Below are 25,710 nucleotides of genomic sequence, written 5' to 3'. Positions count from 1 at the left end.
TTTTTTGCAAAATTTTGTGCCTTACTATAGCCTTACCTCCTTATTCAGGCGTTTGAATTTTTTTTGCAAAATTTTCTGCCTTACTATAGCCTTACCTCCGTTTTGAGGCGTTTGAATTTTTTTTGCAAAATTTTGTGCCTTACTATAGCCTTACCTCCTTTTTCAGGCGTTTGAATTTTTTTTGCAAAATTTTCTGCCTTACTATAGCCTTACCTCCATTTTCAGGCGTTTGAAATTTTTTTGCAAAATTTTGTGCCTTACTATAGCATTACTTCCGTTTTGAGGCGATTGAAATTGTTTTGGAATAATTTGTGCCTTACTGTAGCATTACCTCCGTTTTAAGGCGTTTAAAATTCTTTCAACAATTTTATATCCTCACTATAACCTTGCCTCCGTTTTCAGGCGTTTGAAATTTTTTTGTAAAATTTTGTGCCTTACTATAGCATTACCTCCGTTTTGAGGCGTTTGAAATTTTTTTGCAAAATTTTCTGCCTTACTATACCATTACCTCCGTTTTGAGGCGATTGAAATTTGTTTGCAAAATTTTGTGCCTTACTATAGCCTTACCTCCATTTTCAGGCGTTTGCAATTTTTTTGCAAAATTTTCTGCCTTACTATAGCCTTACCTCCATTTTCAGGCGTTTGAAATTTTTTTGCAAAATTTTGTGCCTTACTATAGCCTTACCTCCATTTTCAGGCGTTTGAAAATTTTTTGCAAAATTTTCTGCCTTACCTCCATTTTCAGGCGTTTGAAATCTTTTTGCAAAATTTTGTGCCTTACTATAGCATTACTTTCGTTTTGAGGCGATTGAAATTTTTTTGCAAAATTTTCTGCCTTACTATAGCCGTACCTCCGTTTTCAGGGGTTTGAAATTTTTTTCTAAAATTTTGTGCCTTACTATAGCATTACCTCCGTTTTGAGGCGTTTGAAATTTTTTTGCAAAATTTTCTGCCCTACTATAGCCTTACCTCCATTTTCAGGCGTTTGAAATTTTTTTGCGAAATTTTCTACCTTACTTTAGCCTTACCTCCATTTCAAGGAGTTTGAAATTTTATTGCAAAATGTTGTGCCTTACTATAGCTTTACCTCCGTTTTGAGGCGTTTGAATTTTTTTTGCAAAATTTTGTGCCTTACTATAGCCTTACCTCCTTTTTCAGGCGTTTGAATTTTTTTTGCAAAATTTTCTGCCTTACTATAGCCTTACCTCCATTTTCAGGCGTTTGAAATTTTTTTGCAAAATTTTGTGCCTTACTATAGCATTACTTCCGTTTTGAGGCGATTGAAATTGTTTTGGAATAATTTGTGCCTTACTGTAGCATTACCTCCGTTTTAAGGCGTTTAAAATTCTTTCAACAATTTTATATCCTCACTATAACCTTGCCTCCGTTTTCAGGCGTTTGAAATTTTTTTGTAAAATTTTGTGCCTTACTATAGCATTACCTCCGTTTTGAGGCGTTTGAAATTTTTTTTGCAAAATTTTCTGCCTTACTATACCATTACCTCCGTTTTGAGGCGATTGAAATTTGTTTGCAAAATTTTGTGCCTTACTATAGCCTTACCTCCATTTTCAGGCGTTTGCAATTTTTTTGCAAAATTTTCTGCCTTACTATAGCCTTACCTCCATTTTCAGGCGTTTGAAATTTTTTTGCAAAATTTTGTGCCTTACTATAGCCTTACCTCCATTTTCAGGCGTTTGAAAATTTTTTGCAAAATTTTCTGCCTTACCTCCATTTTCAGGCGTTTGAAATCTTTTTGCAAAATTTTGTGCCTTACTATAGCATTACTTTCGTTTTGAGGCGATTGAAATTTTTTTGCAAAATTTTCTGCCTTACTATAGCCGTACCTCCGTTTTCAGGGGTTTGAAATTTTTTTCTAAAATTTTGTGCCTTACTATAGCATTACCTCCGTTTTGAGGCGATTGAAATTGTTTTGGAATAATTTGTGCCTTACTGTAGCATTACCTCCGTTTTAAGGCGTTTAAAATTTTTTCAACAATTTTATATCCTCACTATAACGTTGCCTCCGTTTTCAGGCATTTGAAAATTTTGCAAAATTTTGTGCCTTACCATAGCCTTACCTCCTTTTTTCAAGCGTTTGAAATTTTTTTGCAAAATTTTGTGCCTTACTATAGCATTACTTCTGTTTTGAGGCGATTGAAATTTTTTTGCCTTACTATAGCCGTACCTCCGTTTTCAGGCGTTTGAAATTTTTTTCTAAAATTTTGTGCCTTACTATAGCATTACCTCTGTTTTGAGGCGTTTGAAATTTTTTTGCAAAATTTTCTGCCTTACTATAGCCTTACCTCCATTTTCAGGCGATTGAATTTTTTTGCAAAATTTTGTGCCTTACTATAGCATTACTTCCGTTTTGAGGCGATTGAAATTTTTTTGCAAAATTTTGTGCCTTGCTATAGCATTACCTCCGTTTTGAGGCGATTGAAATTGTTTTGGAATAATTTGTGCCTTACTGTAGCATTACCTCCGTTTTGAGGCGTTTAAAATTCTTTCAACAATTTTATAGCCTCACTATAACCTTGCCTCTGTTTTCAGGCGTTTGAAATTTTTTTGTAAAATTTTGTGCCTTACTATAGCATTACCTCCGTTTTGAGGCGTTTGAAATTTGTTTGGAAAAAGTTGTGCGTTACTCTAGCATTACCTCCGTTTTGAGGCGTTTTAAATTTTTTCGCAAAATTTTCTGCCATACTATACCATTACCTCCGTTTTGAGGCGATATAAATTTGTTTGCAAAATTTTTTGCCTTACTGTAGCATTACCTCCGTTTTGAGGCGTTTTAATTTTTTTCACCTTTTGTTATGCCTCACTATGGCCTTACCTCTGTTTTGAGGCGTTTAAAATTTTTTCAAAATTTTTTAAGCCTCACTATAACCTTGCCTCCGTTTTGAGGCATTTGAAATTTTTTTGCAAAATTTGGTGCCTTGCTATAGCATTACCTCCGTTTTGAGGCGATTTAAATTTTTTCAGCAATTTTTAAGCCTCACTAAAACATTACATCCGTTTTGAGGCATTTTAAAAAAATTTCCCCCGTTTTTATGCCTTACTATATCTTTTCCTCCGTTTTAAGGCGCTTGAATTTTTTTAGCCCATTTTTATGCTTTACTATAACCATACCTCTGTTTTGAGGCGTTTGAAATTTTATTGCAAAATGTTGTGCCTTATATGGCTTTACTTCTGTTCTGAGGTGTTTGGAGTTTTTGAGGCGTTTGAAATTTTTTAGCTCATTTTTCTGCCTTACTTTAGCCTTACCTCCATTTCAAAGACTTTGAAATTTTTTCGCCCTTTTTATGCCTTACTATAGCCTTAGTTCACTTTTGAAGCGTTTGAAATTTTATCGCCCATTTTCATGCCTTTTATAATTTTATCTACGTTTTAGGGCAATTAAAAAAATTTTTTACCCATTTTTATGCCTTAGTATAGCCTCACCTCCACTTTGAGGCGTTTAAAAAATTTTCCCCCGTTTTTATGCCTTATCATAGCTTTACCTGTTTTCAGGCGTTAGAAATTTTTTCTACATTTTTTTTGCCTTTCTATAGCCTCACTTCCATTTTGAGGAGTTAAAACAATTTCCCCCATTTTTATGCTTTAATTTAGCCTTACCTCCATTTCAAAGACTTTGAAATTTTTTCGCCCTTTTTATGCCTTACCTCCATTTCAAGTTGTTTGAAATTTTTTCGCCCTTTTTATGCCTTACCTACATTTTGTTTTTAAGCGTTTAATATTTTTGTATGCCTTATAATAGCCTTACGTCCATTTTGAGGCGTTTTAACTTCTTTCACCCATTTTTATGCCCTACATAGCCTTACCACCATTTATTAGCATATTAATTTTTTTTGCGCTTTACTATAGCTTTCCCTCCGTTTTAAGGCATTTAAATTTTTTCCGCCGTACTATCCTCTTAACTTAGTTTTGAGGAGTTTGAAATTTTTCTCGCCCCTTTTTTTATGCCTTACTTGTAACGATTTAATAAAAAACTTTCAGGCTCATTTTGGGATTATACCCTGAAAATATAAGATATACAAAATGTGAACAATTGTTTATTGACATGAGTTTGTTGCAAGCAAAAAGATTAATTGCATTAAAATTGAAAGAGACAAGGAAACGGAGTACAGTACGTTGGATAAAGCAAATGATGGCAGCTTCACATTGGAGCAAATAACATATTAAAAAGGAAAGAGGACGTTTTTGAAGAAGTATGGAGACCTTTTGTCAACTTTGTGGAGGGATGTACATTATCTGGAGATGAAGAGGACGACTGTGCACAATGATACTTGTTTGGGGACATATTTAAGCCTTTGAGTGATATTCTGATTTTTTTTTTTCTTTTTGCAGTCTGAGAGGTTGTGTGTGTTCATGTAATTTGTTAAAAACGTAAAAAAACATTGTTGGAGAAAACTTTAAGGCAAGTTGAAGTTTGTTAATAACCCATAACAAGCGCTACACCAACCAATCTGATCCACTTCCCAGATTGTAGGACTTTGTTTAATAATGAAAGGGAAAAATACCTGAATGGTAACATTAAGCACTGCATTAGCCAACATAAAGAAGAAGAAGAAAAAACAAAGTTATTAATACTGTAGGTGTACCATAGAGGCAGAAAAAAACTGAGCAAGATCAAAAACTTTTATTAGATGAAATGAAAGATAATTAAAAATAATATTTCTTAAGTTTTATAGATTTATTGCAGTGGTTCTCAACCTTTTTCAGGTCATGACACCATTTTGATATCACAAATTTCTGGCGACCCTCACTTCATTTCTAGAATTAGTTTTTGGTCATGTTTATTAAAGTGTGTTACAAATACAGAGTTGCCAGGATTAGTGCACAGTGACAAGATATTTTTATACTGCATTTTAATGGAACTAGATTTATATTTGAGAAAGTTTAAGTATAAAATACAGATTGATATTTATTGTGTGTGATGTAAGTTAAAAATATTAACATTTAAAAATGGAATTTTAATCAGTAATATATATATATATATTTTTAACAAATACTAGACATTTCAGGTGACCCCACAAGGTTAAAAAAAAAACACTGATTTATTGGAATATTAAGTCTTAAAGCAAGCAAAATTTTTAAATGTTCATCACTCAACACTTAAGTCTATATTCAGCTACAACCTGAATGTATGCCTTTCTCTCAAAGCTGATAAATATGTGACAAGGTTGTGTAACTTTTCCATTTCAGAGCCAAAAAATGAAAACAAATATACCAGAATCCAAACTAGTTTATTACAAGTGAGAGCGTAGCTCAGCTTTACATGAGTGTAGAATACACCATTAGACATTCAGTGCAGACATTCATGAAAAATAAAGAAACAGCAACTTAAATAAGTCTAAATATAAATGTAAACAAAAAGCAAAGAGGGAACAATGTCCAAAAGACATTAAGACTATAAACCTCACTTTAAGTTGTTGGTCCTAAGCAGAAAAGAGTTATGAATGCGAGCAAAGCCAAAGTATTAAATAATGATGATTTTTTTTTTCTTTTTTTGTTCTGCTGCTGTTATTCACCATCTTTGGTTTCCACTGGGGTAAGAATCATTTCTGCTTCACTCGACTTTTCCTGTTCCCACTGAAACTTTAAGGCCTAATAATCAGGAATGAAGACAGAAATGATCCTGTACTTGGTCCCCTGACCACAACTGTGAATGTATGGAAATAATAATGAAGTAACACCACTAGTGTTGTGTTCCAAAAATCTACATAGCATATTTACCATGAATTCTGTTTAAGTGCTTGATGTTCTAGTTGCAGGAAAACTTAAGGGATACCTGAGAATTAACTTTTCTATATATAAAAAAAAAAAAAAGACTCTTCCCTCGTCGCTGCTCAATGGATCCCCAACAAAAACCACTCCCTTAAAGTAAAACAATGTCTCACGTACCCCTGCAGCTGCATAGCAACCTCTCCTGCTATCCTAGCACTACTTTTATTACCGCTCAGAGTCTGTGAGGGTTCACCCATCTGTAAGTGCCTTCGTAGCGAAACCCAACCTTCTTGGCGAGCTCGTCTGCTTCTGTGGGGCCTCGGCTGGGACAGAAACAAAGACACTGGGTCATTGCAACACTTTTTCAGCACATTCTACACAGTCTGGTCTAAAAGAAACGCTGAAGTTTTTTTTTATACCAATTGTTCCTTAGTAATTCAGTAGGCACACTGTACATTTTTAGTTTGATCGGATGAACACTTTTTGAGATATGGACAATTTAGTGAGGGAGATATGTGGTGACTTTTGCGGACCCTTATTTCTCTTCCATTTTCAGCTCCTAATATCCCAGGAACTACACCACATATGAAACTTAAGTTTGTATAGTAATACAGCTCCACCTACTCCTTCAGAATATACAGGATCTGCTATACATCTTATCTGGTGGACATGCCAGTTCCCCAAAATTAAATAAAAGTTTGCTTTGTTTTGGGGTTCGTACATATTTGGGCCTTGAGTAAACAACTTAGCATATGCCTCAGCTCCCTGGAATTTAATCATCTTGAAGCTTTGTACATAGACTGTTCACACCACTAATGATTAGGAGTGTGACGATATCTCGATACGACGATATATCGCGATATTTTTCCGCACCATCGATTATCGATATGCTCCTGCTAAGTATCAATTTTCTTTTTTTTTCAAAACCTTTTCTGCTTTTTCACTAAAATGTGCAGGTAGGTCTTCACAGAAATTTTGTCACCGCTTGTTGAAGGAACCAATATATTGTTTACTGGAATATTGCACTATGATGGTGTCACTGGTAAGAAAGACCCTATTTTTTGTTTACAGAAAGCACTGTTGGAGATACTTATTCGTTTACATTGGTATGTTGACACTTATTTACAGAAATGTTGCACTAAAATAGTGTCACTGTTCATAGGACACTTTTTCAATTTATTGTCTTTCAGAGAAATAAAATAAAAATTGTATTTTTTCACTTCATCTTTTTTTTCTTGTTATGTCAGATTATCACGAGGTACCCAGAGGTTCTCACCTCTACTAATGATTAGTCATATATATGCATTGGTCTCTTGAAATCTGAAAAAACACTTTTTTTTACAATTTTCAGTTGCCCATCACTGCATGTGGGAATGTGAGAAACAAAATCTGATCGGTTTTAGTTTATAGAATATAGATTACACTTTCGTGGGATAAAAAACTATTTTTCTTCATTATATAATAATTTATTTTGAAGGGAAAAAAAAAGAAATCAAATCTGATCCAATGATTTTTATATTTTTTATGTTACTAGTGAAAAAACTACTAAACAAATGATTATAAGACACTAAGGTAAGCTGCAATGGCCTCATGTAAAAGATTTTCAATATCCACGAGTGGTAAAATAAATTACCTAAAGTTGGGGTTCAAAATAGTCGCATGAAGAAAAATGGTTTTATATCCCAAGATATACTGTCAGAAAGTAGGTGGAGCTATATTACTATTCCAAATTTCAGTCTATGTGATGTACAGTAGTTCCTGGGATATTTGAAGCTAAAAATGGAAGGAAAATAAGCAACACACACATTACACAACTTAATAAACTGGCCATATCTCAAAAAGCCTTCATCTGATCAAACAAAAAATTCACAGAGTGCCTATTGAATAATCACAGAACAATTGGTAAAAAATTCAGAATTTTTGTAGACCAAAGTGCGTGGGCCATTGGTGGAATGACATGGAATGGCCCTATTTACTTTTAATGCAGAATTCCTGATGTTAGGAACAGAAAGGAAAAGTTGACCTACCTTCCATATTTGTAAAGAACAGGCTGTGGCTTCTCTATGTCAATGTGATGAAGGAGAGGAGTGAAAATCCTCCAGGCTTCCCTTAGTTCATCGCTGCAGACAGAAATCAGTAATGTCAGGTAAATCAAACATTTCACTAAACTTTGTGATTACAAGCTGCACGGTGTCGCCTCCCAGTGGACACAGTTGCACCTACACTACTACAGGATTTTCTTTGAATTAAAAAAACAAAAGTTCATCTTCAAGCTCAGACAAGCTCATCGCAATAAACAGATGTTTGGAATTTTAACAACATATGGGACATGATACATCAAGTTTATAATGTCAGTGAGGCAACAATAATTACCACGCTTTCAAGAAAACAAATCTACAACCAGGGTGATAAATATACGGCCCATAGGAAAACATGTAATTTAATATATACATAAGGCCAAAAACATCAGACTAATAGTGTTTCTTCTTTGTACATTTGTTTTAACCTGCAGCACATTCAGGTAAACAGAATAAGACTTTGGGACTCTTTGTACATAAAAACAAAGGGAGTATTTTAAGCCCTTGTCTTTGTGGGATGTTAAATAAGCTTTGACTGTACTGCTCGTGACTGTAGGATTTAGTGGCCACTACAATGATCATTAAATTCACTGACTTTACTCTCTATGTAAAGGCAGAATCTCATTTCTCAAACACATCGACATAAAAAAGGCTAAAAGACAGACCTGCGTACAAAGTGCATCTGACTCCCACAAAACACGTCCAGGATGAGACGTTCATAGGCATCAGGAAGCTTCACATCCTGGAAAACAGAGTTTCACACTTAAAGAACAAATAATCAATAAACATAGGAGGGAATGTAAATGAGCTTCTACTGCATGGATTTTTCAAAGTAAAATTGTTAAATTGTGAACCCTAGAACACTACCGGCAGGTGATTTTCACCAGGCAATAGTGTTAGTGTTCCATCATTACTACCCAGTATGTACTGACTGCATCTAAGGAATACAGTAAGCAAAAAGAGCTCCTAATTTCCATGCCATCACATGGTAATACAAATATTTTAGTCAGCTGATCATTTTACCCAATCAAAAAATGCTGTTTGTGTATCAAGGAAACTGTGCCTTCATTAAGGAAGCCTCAAATGTCCCAGAAATGGTGGACCAAAGACCAAATTTCCAATTTAATTAAAAAAAGTGTGTTTACATTCCTAATTTTTCAGTAATTTTGGTTAATATTTTTAAAGTCCACCGATGGTAGTTTGTTTCCCCCATTTTATTAGGCATGGCATAGTTAAAAATAAAACAACCCTAATTTGTCATGTATTGTTATATTTTGATAATAATTATTTATTATTAGGTTTATTATTATATCGGGTAAAAATCACCTGGCGATACTGATGGCGTTACTAATCTTAGCGATAGCGTTCTAGAACTAGCTGAGTTCTAATGGAACTCCACAGGTCTGTATAGATAATATATATCAGTTTGCCTTGTATCTGCTCTTGTAAGTGAGGTCCAGCTCTGTTTCTTCAGGGCTGAAGTAGACGCCAGGTTTCTTGCTCATCATCTTAGCGTAGACGGCCTCGTTGGGCTGCACACGCACCACCAGCTCGTTCCTGCGACACAGATTCCCAAAAATGTCGCCCGGGACGTCCGTGAACTGCAGCCGCACCTCCGCCTTCCTCTCGTTCAGGGCTTTCCCACAGCGGAGGATGAAGGGAACGCCTGAGGGAAGATATTGTCTCACATTTTGAGCGGCCAATGAGAAAGTGACGAATGGATTTCAAATGTTTCTCTACAGATCTCATTCTCTACCATCCCAGCGTTCATTGCTCACGTAGAGCACAGCAGTCGCGTAGGTGGCTTGTGTTGATCCTTTGGGTACAGTGGGATCATCAAGATAACCCAGTTTGGCGTCGCCCTCACCATCTGGATCGCCTGCATACTGACCCAGCACCACGTCGGACATGTTCACTGGAGCGATACACTTCAGTACCTTCACCTGGAGGGGGAGGAGAGAGAGAGAGAGAGGCACTTTTAAGGGAGAGAAACTTGTGTTTGTTGCACAAGCGACATTTCATTGAGCGTACCTTCTCGTCCCTGACGTCGTCAGAGCTGGTGGAGGCTGGTTTCTCCATGGCAACCAGGCAGAGCATCTGCAGCAGGTGGTTCTGCATGACATCTCTGAGGATGACAAAGAGCACAGGAGGCCACTCATCAACTAGAGCTCATCATTAGGTGATTGCATCATCCCCACAGGTTAGAAAAGGAGAACTCAAACCATCATGGTCACTACAGCCATAGCTCCATCAGTAAACAGCTGTGAATCATCAGTCACTTTAACATCTCAGTCAATGCTATTCCTACTTAGCAAGAGTTTTTATGATGCAATTACAAATTAAATTACACCCACTCATCAGCCATAACATTATGACCAGCAATTTTCCTCAAATTATTCCACATTTCCCAAAATAAAATAAAAATTGGTCACAAAATGAATACAATTTAAAGTGAAGATCCTGAAGGGATCGCTTAGATATTGTCTGTGAATTACACACTTTATACATCATTCACATGTGGAAGAAAAAACTAGGGCACATTAATGTCAAAATTGCTCGATTTCTCCAGCCCACTTAAGATCAAACTGCTCTGTATTTCACGTCTGAACTAAAATGAGTTTGACACCCCTGCCTTGACTAAACCCTAAGGTTTTTGTAGACGTGCGTCTAGGCTGGAAATTCAAAAAAAATGCCTTGATAAGACATACAAAGTTTATATTAAGTCACAACTCATCATGATCAGCCAGCAGCAAATTATCTATCGTAATAGCCAGGTTTCAACCCATAGAACAAATGATGCCAAACTGAAATACTTTCAAAGAAACAATCAACAACACTACTTCAAGTTCATACCCAAATACATGTCATCAGAGAAAAGGAGTTTTTGAGTTTTGTTACTCTAAAACTGAGACTGTTATGAACATTAGACCACTTAAACAACTTCCATATAAACATGAACCACTCTCAATGAATATGTACGATAAGTATATTTGTACACATACAACATTTTCTATAGTAAGTTCTCAAAATGCTGAAAGTTGGCAATAAATCCTTCAATCAAACTAGTTTTCCAAGCAGTCCTACAGGCCTAAAGAATTTTGAGGCCAATTTGTCTTTCCTTGAACCCTTTCTTAAAGGGTTCATGTTAAGCCAAATTAATTTTTCTGTGCTTTAAACATGATAAAGTGCTATATGGGCTTCATACACAGGCCCAAAGTGTTTTTTCATTGATTCCCTCAATCGTTAGAGGGTGATTTGCTCCTTTCTTATTGCGTGGCTCCAATTTGATGACACGTTCCCACTTTGATGACCAATTTGACACGGCACTGAGCTGGAGAAGCCACGCCTCCGGGAAGTTCTCTGCCATGATTGACATGTAAACAGACACGCCCACGAAGGCGAACATTTCAGCATCCTTCGTGCAGTGCTATGTATGTATTTCCTACAGTCTATGTATGTACCGGCGAATGCCCCGCCCCCACGCGCTGTCTTGTGTTGATAAAGCAGCATAAACTCGGCTACGGAGTGGGTGGGGGGAGAGCGGGCCGTCCTCTGGCCCTATGTCACTATGCAGGGAGGAAGAAGTCAGTGTCCCCTCTATATAAACGCCCACTCATGAATATGCATAAGTTGACCGCAAATCAACCCGTTTGTGTAGAGTGGCTCAGAAAGTGACTTTTCAGAGGCTAAAACTCTGGAGTTTGGGAAAATAAACCTAAAATACTATGTTTTTGGGGTTCTTAGAACAAATGAAGATGGGTGAAAAATAGCACCATATGGAACCTTTAACAACAATGTGCTGAAATATGCCAACGCTGCAGGGAATGCAACTATGCAGAAATGACGTTTATATATATATATATATCCCAAATAACACACACAGTCCTTCACATAATATAAAGAAAGGTGGTTCATTAGACATGGACTCCCAGAGAAGTCTCAAACACTGTTATCACCCAGCAGAAAAAAAACTGAATTTCCACTGCAGATATAAAGAGTGTATTTAATGCTTACCGGATGATACCAAAATCATCAAAGTACCCTCCTCGTCCCTGCGTGCCAAACGGTTCTTTGAAAGTGAGCGTAACACAGGCCACGCTGTCCCTGTTCCAGATCGGCCCAAAGATTCGATTCCCAAACCTGCAAAGAGAGCGAGAGCCTCATGGTTTTTCTGCTGAGAGTCAAAAGCAGCTCCTCTGAGCAGCCGCTAATGACAAGCCATCAAAACATCTCTCTTCAGTACTCTTTGATGTGAGCCGAGCGTCTCTATTTATACACCAAATCAAACAAAAGGGGATTCTGGAGTGATGCATCACTGAAATGATTTTAAATAGAAAGATAATACAGCAGAAAAAAGATAAATATGCAGTTGACGTAACCTGATGTAAGACTTAATATAAAATTATTTATAATCCATTCTATCCATTGCAAATTGCTTTTATTTAACAATTAGCAGGAAATCCCCACAAAATGAAATTTGCAATCCTACTATTTGAACTATGCATGCAGTGCATCATCAACAATCAGTGAGTCTTGCAGATCAAGGTGATATTTAATAAAAATCGTAACATTAGCCCCTGACTTTAAGCGTAATGCCAATTTTTTTAGGTTGATATAAATGCTACTCATACTGCTATTACAAGCATGCTATTTACCTGCATGCTGCTGCCCACTCATTTTCTACTTGAACTTTACTTTCAATATCTTTATTTCTACTAAGAATCCTTTTTCATCTTTAAGAGACCCCTACCAAACCGACTTGTAGTCTTTTCCAGTTCTGTTGTCACAATGTGTTTCGTATTATGCACATATTTCTATTAGGTATAGTAAAAACTGCTGTATAGAGTTAGTTGCATTTTGTAGCACCATGAAAAGCACTGTAGAAATCCAAGCCATTAGTGTCGAGCAGACTCCAACTTAAACTCATTTTATATTGTATGACGTTAAAACTGACTTTAAAAAAAAATATTAAATGACTAAAAATTGTTCTTTGTAAAGATATTATTTTTTACCTGAGCACCATGAGGTTCTGCACCATCTCTTTGCCCAGATAGTGATCTATGCGATAGATCTGTTCCTCAGTGAAAAGGGCTGAGAGGTGAGCGGAAAGCTCCTCTGAGCTTTGAAGGTCTCGTCCAAACGGTTTCTCCACGATCACTCTGTTCCAACCTCTGATAAAACAAAAGAAAAATCAAATCAAAAATAAAAGAAAGAGAGAAAGCTGAATTGATCAAAGGAAACTGGAGGCTATAATGCACAAGCATAGGAAGTTTGATTTTTTTCATAACTGACAACTCTTCAGAGGTGACAGTAACGGATTACAAATACTCACATTACTGTAATAGAGTTGCTTTTATGGGAACTTGTACTGTTTTGAGTATATTTCTAAAGCAGCAATTTTACATGTACTTAAGTATGTTTTAAAAAAAAAGTAATTCTACACCCAACCGTTATTGAGTAAATTATAACTTTTTTTTTTTTTTTTTTTTTAAATGATCAACAGACATTGTAAAACTACAAAAAATGAAATGACCAGACAATCCTAATTTTTACTTGTACTTGAGTATTTTATGTATGACTTACTTGTACTTTAGTACAATTTCATTCAGGCAACAGTACTTCTACTCAAGTTGAATACATCAGTACTCTTTACATGTCTGCACCTTAATTCACTGTTTGATATACAGTATTCTGGTAAAAAAAAAAAAAAAATTGCTTTTCTTTATTAATTTTCAATAAATCTTTTATCCTGTGTGAGATAAAATAAAACGCATCCAGTAGAGACGAGCCACTGCATATTTACAATCCTTTGAGTCCGGCTGGGAATGTAGAGACAACATCACCACCAAAACAAGCTTAATGCAGCCGAGTGTGGACCCACTTTGGGCTCATGCAGTGGTGACGGATGTTCTTGGTCACATCGTGGTAGACGGTCGGTGGCAGAGCGAGGTAGAAGAGACGGTTGGCCTCAGGTCCACCAGGAAGTGACTGAATGTGTTTGTCCAGCTTGGAAAAAGACGCCTCGTCTGCGTATTTCCCGCTGATGTACGTGTTCCTGTTGAAGAAGGCCGACAGCCGCTCTGCTTCTGCGTCTGTAACCTGCACAAGAGTAATGAAATGTAACATGACAGAATAAGTGCAAGTGCTGCTGAAAATACATGTAACACTTCATTTGATGTTGACACTACATCCAGAATTTATCCTTAAGGTGTCATCACACCATCACTTTAACATCTGTCAATCTATTATCTCATTAAGAACTGAAACCATGCTTCATCTTTCAGAAGAAAATACAAGAAGGCCATTTTCTTTTTTTTAAAAAAAAGGGGCAAAATAATACTCCTGTTCTGTAAGAGGCTTTGATGGGAAGATAAAAGAAAATATGTCAAAGCACAATATCATGGATCAAGTTCATCTTAATTAGTCTTAACCCATGAAAAGCCAATAAAGAGTTTGTCACAGTATATAAACCTCAATGAAACAAAGGCTTGCATGGCACGGTTAATACACACGTAGAACGATACAGCCAAAGAACATTTTTGTTCACGGGCCAAACACGGACCAGTTTGACATCAAGTGGGTCACAAATTTTAGGTGGAAAAATTAGAAAATTCAATGTTATTCTGCCCTATAAATTAAATGTAAAGTAATTGAAGTTACAGACAATAATCTTTAAAATTCCTTGAGTTTGTGACCAATTCTTATTTAATTTGAAAAAAATTAGTGGAATAATTTTAATAAAATTGCAGGATTTTTGAACAGATAAAGATTACTTGTTCAACAATTTGTGATTAAAAATGATTGCCATCATGTGCTAAAAGCATGGGAAAACTGTGCACCCTGGCAAACATTGTAGATATCCATCGAGTTGAATGACTTGATATTTTTACATAATTATTCACGTTTTCTGTAATTTCGACTTTATCCTGTGGGCCGAATTTAAAGCTCTAAATAAAAAGCAATAAATAAAATGCAAACCCCGGGCCTTGAGTTTAACATGTGATCTACACACTTCCCACATGCGTGAAAACCCAAATATTGACAGTATGTACTCAGCATGTTTGGCTACAAAACAGCTCTGAGTGTTAGATTAAGTATCGACAGAATTAAATGCCCAAATGTACAATGTAAAACTTGTGCTAAAATTAAATTATGTATTTTAGAAAGAAAACAACAACACAAATAAAACAGCCTCATTTTTAAAATATCAAAATAAATTACACTAATAGGTTGACCAAATAACTGACAAAAAAAAAAAAAAAACAGTTTAATGATTTGAATATAGTTTTTAAAGTGGCAGTTAGCTTCTATAAGTTACCTTTAATAGCACAAATTATAGTATTTAATAAACATAATTTCAATGCTTTCTAACAACCCCAATAGTCAGCTGCAGAGAAAGTGACTTTATTCAAAGTAAACATTAAATAATCTAAAATAAACTGCAGCTCATATAATAAGGAGCTTCTCTTTTCAATTATATGTGTTGGAGCTTTGGGATGTCCAAGGCAAGCAGAACTGCAGCCATTGAGGACCAGAGTTTGAAAGTTTTCAACGACCTGGTTCTTCAGGTTGATCTCAGAACATCTGTTAATGTTTAGGTTCTTGGTCCAACCAGCCTGTGACAACTACACTGATGTTATCGGTGTGTCCTGTTCTGGTCTCTGTGCATTTCCTTCTGTTGAATGAGTTTTTTGTGTGTGTGTGCTCATGTTTTACTGGTAAGGTTTTATTTTTCCCCTTTCATTAAAACTTTACCATTTACTTTTCCAAATGCCATAAGAGAAGATACACGATGGGTTGACAAGGTCTCAAAGGTCCAGATTTACCTTTAGGTACGGCAAGCAAGCGGCTCGAATGGCATCAACTGTGAGGTCTGAGCGAGCAAAGCCAACAAAGTAGGTCTCTTCAGGAAGTAGACCGTCTTTGTACAGCCACCTGTGGATAAGGAGCACACGTTCAACATCTCCACTGTCCGACTCCGACTGATGGACATTCTCTCACTGTGGGCTAGCTCACCAAAGGGTTGGGTAGATTTTTTTTTTGGCCAGATCTCCCTGCAGGTGCACGGACAATCAAAAACAAGCATTACTTTCCACACAGCAGGCAAACATGTGATAATAAGTAGTTGTGGAGTTTGTCTCTGACAAAGGTCCAATACAAATAAGATGCTGTAGTGCTGCAAGTTGTATCAAGTTGCAGCAGGTCTGCTTTGGTTTATTTTGATTGCACAACCTCTGTAATCCCATCGATAACAAGTGCCAAAAAACTAACAGACAAGAGTGTTGAGTCCCTGTTGGATTGAAGAGATTCTTCCCAGCACCTTCCCTCAGTCACCAAGATATTTATTAAGACATGATTTTTTTTCTCGATCAGATAAGACTATTCATACTAAGACTGACTTCAAAATTTGTACCGTATGTAGTGTGTTCACATTAGATAGTATGGAAAGATTGAGTACGCAAGAAATAAAAAATGGCCCAATAAAGTATACATCTGGTTAAGTATGAACGGTGGGCACACGAGTCATACTCAAACGCCCTATGATGCATTGCGAGCAGAACGTAAAATCCTCCTGGATCGACTTCAAACATCCCCGTTCAGAACAAAACCATCTCTTCTTGTCTTTGATTCATTCTTTTTAACACTTTTGTAAATGAAGCTTTTGTTTTTAGTTAGTTAACCAGAAGTTTTGTCAGTAGCACAATGGCAGATCTACGGAAATCTCAAATGTCGGCATGAAATGCTTTTCTGCGAGTTTTATGAATCAAATAACCACATTTAAATATTCTACTTGGTCAATTTCTCGCTTAAAATGTTTTCAGAACTTTCAAAGGTGGCGAATCAACAGATATATTTTGCATCAGTGTGCTTCAGATTTTTATCGTAGGTTTGAAATGCATCTTGGGAAACTTGGAAGTATATTTCAGTTGGAGTGGTCACCATACTAATATCTTACAATTGCAAGAATACAATTTATTTAGCAGATGCTTTTATCCAAAATGGCAGACAACACAAACAGTTAAAATTGAGGGACTTTCTCAACATCCAACAGTTATGACCCAGATTGTTATAACCAGTTAACCTCCCATTACAAGCCTGATTTCTTGTGTTTCTTCTTCAGACCAGGACGACAGTGATTTACTTGACATAAATTTATGTTCCAGTTTGTGCCCAGTATTCCCTGTGATATCACCTCACTACAATGGATATTCAGTTGGGGCCGGAGTCGTAGCTTTCTGTGTAAACCCCAAAACAAACATCTGCCATTGTTTTGCCAAAACTTTCTCTGTGAAAAGACCAAAAATGTGTGTTGGGAAGTCACTTTAGCAGAGTTTTTTTTTTTTTTTTTTTTTTTTTTTTTTTTTTTAAAAAAGGGACAAACGGAAGAAATTATGGTAAGAATGAAGTAAAAACCATTTCTATGCATCCGTCTAAAGGACTCCACATCCCATAATGCAATGTCAATAAACCATTGGTTTATTGACATAAAAACCAAGGGTTTATTGACATAAAAACCAAGGGTTTATTGAATTATAACCTTGACTTATCTATTCACGAGAGCTACACTATGTCTTTGTCTGATAAAAAAAGAAAAAATACATAACTTTATCATCTGCAAATAAGTTATTAAAACAACTCCTCCAATCACAATCACATTAAAATCTCTCCCAGCATTCTCATAATGCCCTTAATCAGTATTCATAGTGTGTGCTAGTGATAAACCTTTCAAAACAATAAGTAAACGTTTAAAGATTTTTTCGGACTAAAAGATCAACATTAAATCTCTTTTCTTTTTTTTCTTTTTTTTTTGAATGAAACCAGTTTGCTGCACAAAGCCAGCTGCAGCAGCACAAAGACACACAGTCCCACCCTTCACCTGATCCGCCTGCATATGTGACTGAAAGAAAAACGCTGACTGACAGTGACACTGCAGAAAGCGTCACTCCCTCCCACATAAAACAATAGAGGGACGTAATTCCCAAAAGTGAGCAACAATGTCTCAATTCACCAAAATAAACCAAACAAATTGATAATGACGCTATTATTTAAGTCAGTCAACGCTAAAACAAAGGGATTATTTGACTGTAATTACTCATTGTTTAAAGGAGGAAGAAGGAAACATTAGCAAAGCCTGAAATGTTTGTGTTTCCCAACTCATCACCTGAAAAGCATGAGGAAACATTCATTCATGGGTGAGTGGGAACCGTTTTCCTTCTTGTTCATTTTCTGTTCTTCTGTCCGTGTGTATTCGTCTCAGTTCTCAGCCATCCATGAATAAATATTTCAGCTACGCTAAAACTCGAGGAAATTAGGCTCGCTTGGGTGATTAGCATAGGTTTTGCAACTCTCATCAAGACTTCTTTATTCTCAGAAATAAAAAAAAAAAAAAAAAAAAAAAAGAGGAAACCGCTGCTTTCACTGTCCCAACTGAATGATTTTGAAATCTGAGTTTGTCTTTCAACATGTGCAATCATTGCAGCATTACACATTTCTTCACACACTTCATCAGTGGCAATGCAAAGCAACTCTAACTTTACAAGCTGCTGATATAGAAAACTACAAACTATTAGGGGTGTGCATAGCCATGAATATGAAGATATGATACGACATACATCACAATATCAATAATTAAGAATTTCACTTTTTACAGTACAAAATGGTATGAAATACAAATTATTTCATTTTCTTTTAGTAATTCAAATACCAATATAAAAAACAAATGGTATGTTTATCAAACTTACAAATTACATTTTTCAAAAAACTTTAACTTTTGCTTCTACAACTGATTTTGATACTAAGTGTCCAGTAGGTTTTATAAAAATAAAGTGCAATCACCTTCCAAGCTAAAATGCATTGAGGAGTGAGGTAGTTAAACAAGGGTTTGCCTGCTTTATTAGACATAGTGACTGGGCGTTTCTGACCTATGCACGTCAGCGCAACTAAATAGTTTTTTCGTTGAAAAACATGATTAAAAAATTCAATTGGGACATTTTTTGGATCGATACGATAATTGCGCGGTTAAATAATGCGATATATTGCCGAATCTATTTTTGCTTACACCTTTACAAACCATCCATTTATATAATGGATTGAAAACCAGTTAGGAGTCAAATAAGAGGCAAGCGCTCAAAACAAATTTAAGATTAAAACAGAAATCTGTAGTCAAAAAATGTCAACAAAATTGGCACCAGTCGAAATGCAACACTTTTTTCCACAACACTTCCGGGCAAAACTTTGTTTAAACAGTTTTTAAAATGTTACACTTTCTTTTTCTATTAAAGCTTTCTCGGATTGAAAAGGCAAAAAAAGAACTCCTCATATTGTAACATCAACATCGAAATTATAGCCCGTTACGTAGCTTTTATTAGCTTAAATTTTACATTTTGAGGCACTCTTTATACAATCAAGCTCTCACCGATGCTCCCATGATGATGAAGATGTGAACGTCTGATTGACCAAACTCTTGATCATTGTGCAGCTCCTTCCGAAGCTCGCCAAACACCTCCGAGCGAGAGAGGGGGATGCTGCTCATCTTGTCTACAGGATGAAAATAGATTGAAAGAAATTCAACAGTGTCGAGTCAGTCCTCAGAAATTAGAACACATATGTTACATGACTCGGTGACATGACTTCAGTACAACCTAATTGACGAAAACATCACCTAGTAATAACAATCAAGGACAAATACAGTACATGACAAAATGACACAGTAGGAGGATGACCACCAGCCACTAAATAAAGTCATCTAAAGCTTTTAAGAACAGCCTAGAACATCTCCACTGACTGAGGAATGTTGACTTCTTAAAGAAGCTGCAGTGTTGGTTCTATGTTCAGGCTGTTTCCAAAGCTTCTGCTGCTTCATCCACAACCAGAACACATCTAACAACCATGAGAGAGTAGGGATCATACCATCTGTTGAACTTTTTCCAGTGACTGAGGACGAGTTGTTGGGTTGTTTATCTGCAGATTGAATTTCACACGTGATCACATCTCTCCCTGAGGCAACTCAGTAAATGAGGATCATAACCTCTTTCTTTTTTTTTTTATTTGGACTGTGGAATTACACAGCACAAACTACGGGTTGAACGAATGTGTCTGTAAGATCTAGGTTACAAACTATCTGGCAGACAAAGGCATCTTTTAAGTTAATTTGCACCATTCTGCACAGTCTGACCATTACAAGTTCACTTTATAAAGTTGACTGAAGTATCTTTTCTCTAATAAACAGAAAACCAAACTAAGGGTGTCCCGATTCGATACTGAAATCAGTCAAAAAAAAAAAAAAAACTAACAAGTATTGGATGACATGTATCGGCGTGCATCTAAAATCTCTGACATAATGTACATTGTTTTTATTGGATTTGTTGAGGTTATTTTTCAGGGTTTTATTTATTTTTTTATTATTATTAATTTTCTTCCTATGTTTAAATTTAAAATTGTACGTCACCCATTGGTTAATAATAATAAAAAATGGGTCTGTTTTTCTCATACCTACTACTACAAATAAGTAATACAAGTATGTATGATTCGTGCCAACGTCCCATCCGTAACTGTAAGTAAGTAAATTATTTATAAAGCGCTTTGTGCAGATAAAATCACAAAGTGCTGTACAGAGCTGTGGAGAAATTAATACAATACGTGCAACATTATAATAGAATAATCAAGCATGGGTGCATTTACATAGGAGCAGCATCATAAAAGGATAATAAAAAATTTAAATCAATTTAACTAAAAGCTTTTCTGAAAAGCAAAGTCTTCAACAGTTTCTTAAGTGTCCACACAGCTGAGCTCCCAGAGAGACTGGTGCAGGTTATTCCAGAGTCTGGGGGCCACAACCTGGAACACCAGGTCTCCTCGAGTTTTAAAATTTAGTTTTTGGGATCTTTAGGAGACCCTGGCCTGAAGTGTAGGGACACAACAAGTCTGAGATATATTGAGGGGCCAGACCAGGTCACGCTCGGAAAGTAAGAACTAGGATTTTATACTGTATTGTATCGGAAGTGAAAAAGTTGTATCAGGACACCTCTTTATTAAATCAAACAACTGTGATTAAGTACATTAAATAATGGTAGCTTCAGGTAGGAAAAGATCTTCAACCTCAATCATTGACTACGTAACATGATCCGAGGTTGAGTTATTTCAAAGACTTCTCCATTATCTGTAGGCTTGCAAATATATAACATTTAGTTCTGGTTTTAGATGTGAATTAAAATGCTCTAATTCAGTGGTTCTAACAGTTATTGGAGGAACTGAACGCTGCGAGCTCCATCAGTGCATCCACCGAACCCTTCTTAATTTGAAAAATAAATGTGATTTCTTGAACAAAGATATACATTTTATTCGTGCATAAGGACATAAGCTTGGGTCTATGTTTTTGCTTTGTTCAAAATGCATTACATTTTTTTTTTTCTTATTTAGAGTTTAAAAGAAATCAGTTTTAATAAACGTGTGATACAGTCTTTATCCCTGAGACTGTCTCAACGAACCCATGAGGTTTGACTGAACCCAGGTTAAGGTCCAATATTCTAAATAAAGCAAAAACACTACTACACAATAAAAATGTAGACAATTATATTGTGATTAGAGATTTCTTAATGGGATGGCCTGTCATGCCAATCTGTCTACTGCAATAGTAATTTAGATTTTTTTATTTTTATTTTTTATTTTTTTTAATGCAACTAATTTATGAAACATAGGCAAGTATAGACTTTTAATTTAAATATTTCATTCTATAATGCAAACATTTTGCAAGTATACATTTTCAAATGCAAACATTTTATTATGCATGTAACTTTGGCAACTATACACTTTCATTTAAACATTTTATAGTTTATTTAGGCAACTTTAAACATTTTATTATTTAGCAAAGTGAATATACCATAAACATTTTTATAAATTTCTGTAGGCGTTTATCATGGCAAGTTAATGTAGGTGTAAAATGACTACGTGTATTTAGGAAGGCTGTACTGAGTGAAAAGAAAAACTTAAAAATAAAAAAAATCATGTAAACAAATATATATTGTCATATACATAAACTTAACACGTGTAATTCATTAGGATGGTCACTAGTAGACAGAAATAGCCTTAACACACACAGCAATAATGATATTAGTCCAATCCTCCACTTAATCCGGTATTTAAATGGCTAAACCTTTCTTACGAAACACGGGGATGTAGCTGGATGCACCTGGCAACCCTTCAACCTCACACGGGCTGACAACAGCGTTTGTTCCCGCTGATATCCGACAGATTATCCACCGTTTAACCGGACTATAAGCAGCATAGATCCACCGCTTTACCTCCCATGCTCTCATATCAACACTACAGACGTGATGGCGAACAGCTATGGATGAGCTAACGGTTAAAAAACCCCCGTAAAGTCCCGCGAACCCGATGTTTACTCACAGGTTAGTTCAGGAGAGGATCAGAAGGCGCTTAAAAGAACTGAGTTAACGCAGAGAACAGCGAACAAACAGGTCGCAGCGCTCAGACAAACTGCTGCTGCTTTCCGCCCTGCCTAGTACAGTACACACTACTTCCTACTACTTCCCTGTTGAGGTGACAAGGCCAGAATTGAGAGATTTTATTGGTTTGTGTGAAACTCACCAGAGCTCGCTGCGGATCCCATCACTACCGGCTGCGGTGACGTCACAAGGGAGGGCGTGGCTTAGCAGCTGTCTATGATAACACTGCGATAACAACACAACTTCTAAAAAGTCTGCCTTTTATACTAACAATGCGATAAAACAGTCAATTTCTAACAGCAGAGGTGGAAGTAATTAATTACAAGTACTCACGTTACTGTAATCGAGTTGCTTTTATAGGTATTGGTACATTTAAAAATCCGTAATTTTACTTTTACGGTACGTTTTAAAAGAAGAAGTAATTTGTTAAATTTCTACTCCCAACCGTTCCTGAGTAAATTATTTAAAAAAAAATAATAATAATAATTTTATATTTGTGGAAAATAAATTAAGTTACAATTGTGCAAGATTTCGTCTCTTCCTTTTTAAGTTTTAAATAAATAAATGAAAAAGTTTATACATGAGTTTACTGTATGCAAGGGAGGGGAATTGTGGCAAGAATATAAGAAAGAATAAGAAAAGAAAATAAAGGTAGTGGTGAAAGTAACTATAGTAACTTTTACTTTGAGTACTATTTAATTGAGCTTCTTTTTACTGGTACTGCTGTATTTTTTGTATGACTTACTTGTACTTGTAATTGAGTACAACTTCAATCAAGTAACAGTACTTCTCCTTGAGTAGGATATATCAGTAAAAAAAAAAAAAAAAAATTAATCTATTCAAATCGATTTTCCATTGAATCGATATCGAAAAATAAAAATGCGAAAATTGATAATTTCTTCTTTTCTATCATGTGTAATTCAGTTCTGTGGCTTCAAACACTATTTTTTTTTTTTTTTTTTTAACATTACACCAAGTTTTTCATTTTATTTTTCAATATATGCCTGATATTCTTGTTTCACTCTCTTTACTGTTTCCCATTTCTGATATTGTTTTATGGTTTGCTTTGTTTAAACATTCATAACAGTATTTAAAAACCAAAAACATCCTTTTAATACAGTTTATGGTGACATCAACAACAACACTTATTTTAGAAAACAAATTGGTTTCACCTACTTATTGCTGCTACAGGTCATTGCTTTTTGCAACTATCCTATATGATCTATGGTCAAATTTATCTATATGTATTATCGACTTACATTTGTACAAAGTGAGTATAACTTGATCAAGAAAATTAAAATATGTATAGATTGAAACGTGTTATGGTTTTAATAGTCTGGGGAGAAAAACCTTCATATGAATTTGACATAGAGAATCTATATATCCCGAAATAACAAAGACTGTGATTAAGATTAACATATGCTTTTAGATTTTCCAATCATTAAATGTTAATTATTATTATTATTACCCTGCACATATCAAGAGTTGGTCGACAACTATTTCCCAGACAGGGCTTTTTTAATCAGCAGTATTTTTATTTGACCTTTTTTTTTTTTTTTTTTTTTTGTACCATTCCTTCATTTAAAGTCAAATGTTGAAAACTTCACGATTTCTGAAAGCTGAAAAAAAAAAAAAATCTTACTGATATTTTTTTAAACTCAAATGGGCCATAAATAGTGACTTTAAACAGTAAACTTTCAACTTGCTGATTTAGAGATAAAGAGATACACATAGTAAAAAAAAAAAAAATCTCTTTCTACCACTTCCCTGTGCAACATAAACCAGTTTGACAACCTGTGCTGCTGAAAAGTATGTAAAAGTGGGAAGATAAGCTTCATAGCTGGAAATTATCTAAACTTACCGAAACATTAAGCTGCACCTGCTTTCTGTTTGTTGACTCATCTTATCCTAAAACAAGCATCATAAAGCCTAAACCTAATTACCAAACATTTAATTTTAAACCTGAAACCAAATCCCAACTCAACCAAACAGGAACCATAAAACCTAGTCCTTAAAATCTAACTGGAATTGAAATTAGTTTTGGGAAACAACTCAGAAAAGAGATGATGAATGAAGACAAATATACACTGCTTTAAAAAGGTGTTAAAGAATGTAAAGTCTGTAATAAATGTGTCTAATAAGTTATTAGTGAATACCAGAGAACCACATGAGTGAGCATGAAAAATTATCAGAAAATATATAATGAAAATAAAATGTTAATGTCTAACTTAAAGACAAGCAACTTGAAATCAACAGTAAATATGCAACGTGTTGACTGGTATATAAACTGTAAGTATATTAAATAAACACATGTGCTTCATATACACATTTATGTTTTAATAGGCTGTTTTATAATTTAGGAATTAGAGCTGGGCGATATATCGAGATTCAAGATGTATTGAGTTTTCTATTTTGACGATATAGAAAACTAATATTTCATATATCATATGAAACAAAAATATTAGTTTTAGGAGTCACTGCTTTTACTTCTCAGAACAACATGTAAAGCTCAGTTAGATGATTAATGAGTGTACATCTGTTTGTTAATAAATGAGCCTGTGTGGCATTTTGCATCAGCAAATTTAACCCAAAATTGTCTTTCTGGTCAGACTTTATTTGATAAAATTATCGAGATTTATATCATATGTCACCATTTTGAGAAAATATATTGAGAAATGAGTTTTGGTCCATATCACCAGATGGTATTTCACATTTTGGAGTCTGAAAGAAACTACTAGCCTATTACTTTTAAGGAAACTGAAACTGCTACGGAATGGAACCTTGAAATAAAACTTAGTTATTGCGTTAATGCAGTCTTTAGCTCGGCTTTCAGATCATTTTTAGCTTCGGCTTTATACAAGCACAAGATAATTTCAACACACTGTACTGTGGTAGTAGCTAGCATACGCTTAAAGAGTGAGAACCTTCAGAGCTAGCAACTTTAGTGTAGCTTCTCATGTGTAATTCGTTAAACATTTAAGGTAATTGTTTTAACCGCTAAAAATAATAAGACATCCTGTCTTTTAACACTACAGTGGTGCACTGTGATAGTTGCTAGCTTTAGCATAGCATTAGCTGAATCAGTAAGAACCTTTCACAGACTAGCTAGCAATTTTAGTGTAGCTTCTCATGTGTAATTCGTTAAACATTTAAGGTAATTGTTTTAACCGCTACAAATAATAAGACATCCTATCTTTTAACGTTACAGTGGTGCACTGTGGTAGTTGCTAGCTTTAGCATAGCATTAGCTGAATCAGTAAGAACCTTTCACAGACTAGCTAGCAATTTTAGTGTAGCTTCTCATGTGTAATTCGTTAAACATTTAAGGTAATTGTTTTAACCACTACAAATAAGACATTATCTTTTAACGCTGCAGTGGTGCACTGTGGTATTTGCTAGCATTAGCTGAATCAGTAAGAACCTTCACAGACTAGCTATCA

The 25,710-nt window shown here is 35.3% G+C and overlaps 1 protein-coding gene across 4 annotated transcripts; it reads right to left on the bottom strand.

Annotated features, from left to right (window-relative positions):
* Window positions 1-5,709: 5,709 nt before the first annotated feature.
* On the bottom strand, window positions 5,710-22,463 carry g6pd (glucose-6-phosphate dehydrogenase). 4 transcript variants are annotated; one of them, XM_028452683.1, is made up of 13 exons: window positions 22,413-22,463; window positions 19,222-19,343; window positions 15,822-15,859; window positions 15,632-15,740; window positions 13,687-13,904; window positions 12,818-12,976; window positions 11,820-11,945; window positions 9,837-9,930; window positions 9,562-9,748; window positions 9,236-9,471; window positions 8,471-8,547; window positions 7,755-7,847; window positions 5,710-6,050 (listed from the first exon to the last, which is right to left on the bottom strand). In XM_028452683.1, exons 1-13 carry the CDS (start codon window positions 22,432-22,434, stop codon window positions 5,960-5,962), a joined length of 1,572 nt encoding a protein of 523 aa, XP_028308484.1. In that variant the 5' UTR covers window positions 22,435-22,463; the 3' UTR covers window positions 5,710-5,959. The 4 variants fall into 4 exon arrangements, with proteins under 4 accessions (XP_028308484.1, XP_028308485.1, XP_028308487.1 ...); XM_028452684.1 differs by lacking the exon at window positions 22,413-22,463 and adding an exon at window positions 22,212-22,387; XM_028452686.1 differs by lacking the exon at window positions 22,413-22,463 and adding an exon at window positions 19,716-19,820.
* Between the last annotated feature and the right edge of the window lie 3,247 nt (window positions 22,464-25,710).

Source organism: Gouania willdenowi, chromosome 7 (assembly GCF_900634775.1).
Source record: "Gouania willdenowi chromosome 7, fGouWil2.1, whole genome shotgun sequence".
Lineage (NCBI taxonomy): Eukaryota > Metazoa > Chordata > Actinopteri > Blenniiformes > Gobiesocidae > Gouania > Gouania willdenowi.
The sequence above is the reverse complement of the archived record's forward strand: the minus strand, read 5'-3'. Positions and strand labels throughout refer to the sequence as shown.

Bases quoted from the DNA above. Each gene is read 5' to 3' on its own strand.
- g6pd (XM_028452683.1), bottom strand. From the start codon at position 22,434: ATGGGATCCGCAGCGAGCTCTG. The intron at 15,860-19,221 runs GTGAGAGCTTGA...GTGCACCTGCAG, and splicing joins TCATCATCATGGGAGCATCG to GGAGATCTGGCCAAAAAAAA. The intron at 9,472-9,561 runs GTAGAGAATGAG...ATCTTCCCTCAG, and splicing joins GAGCAATGAACGCTGGGATG to GCGTTCCCTTCATCCTCCGC.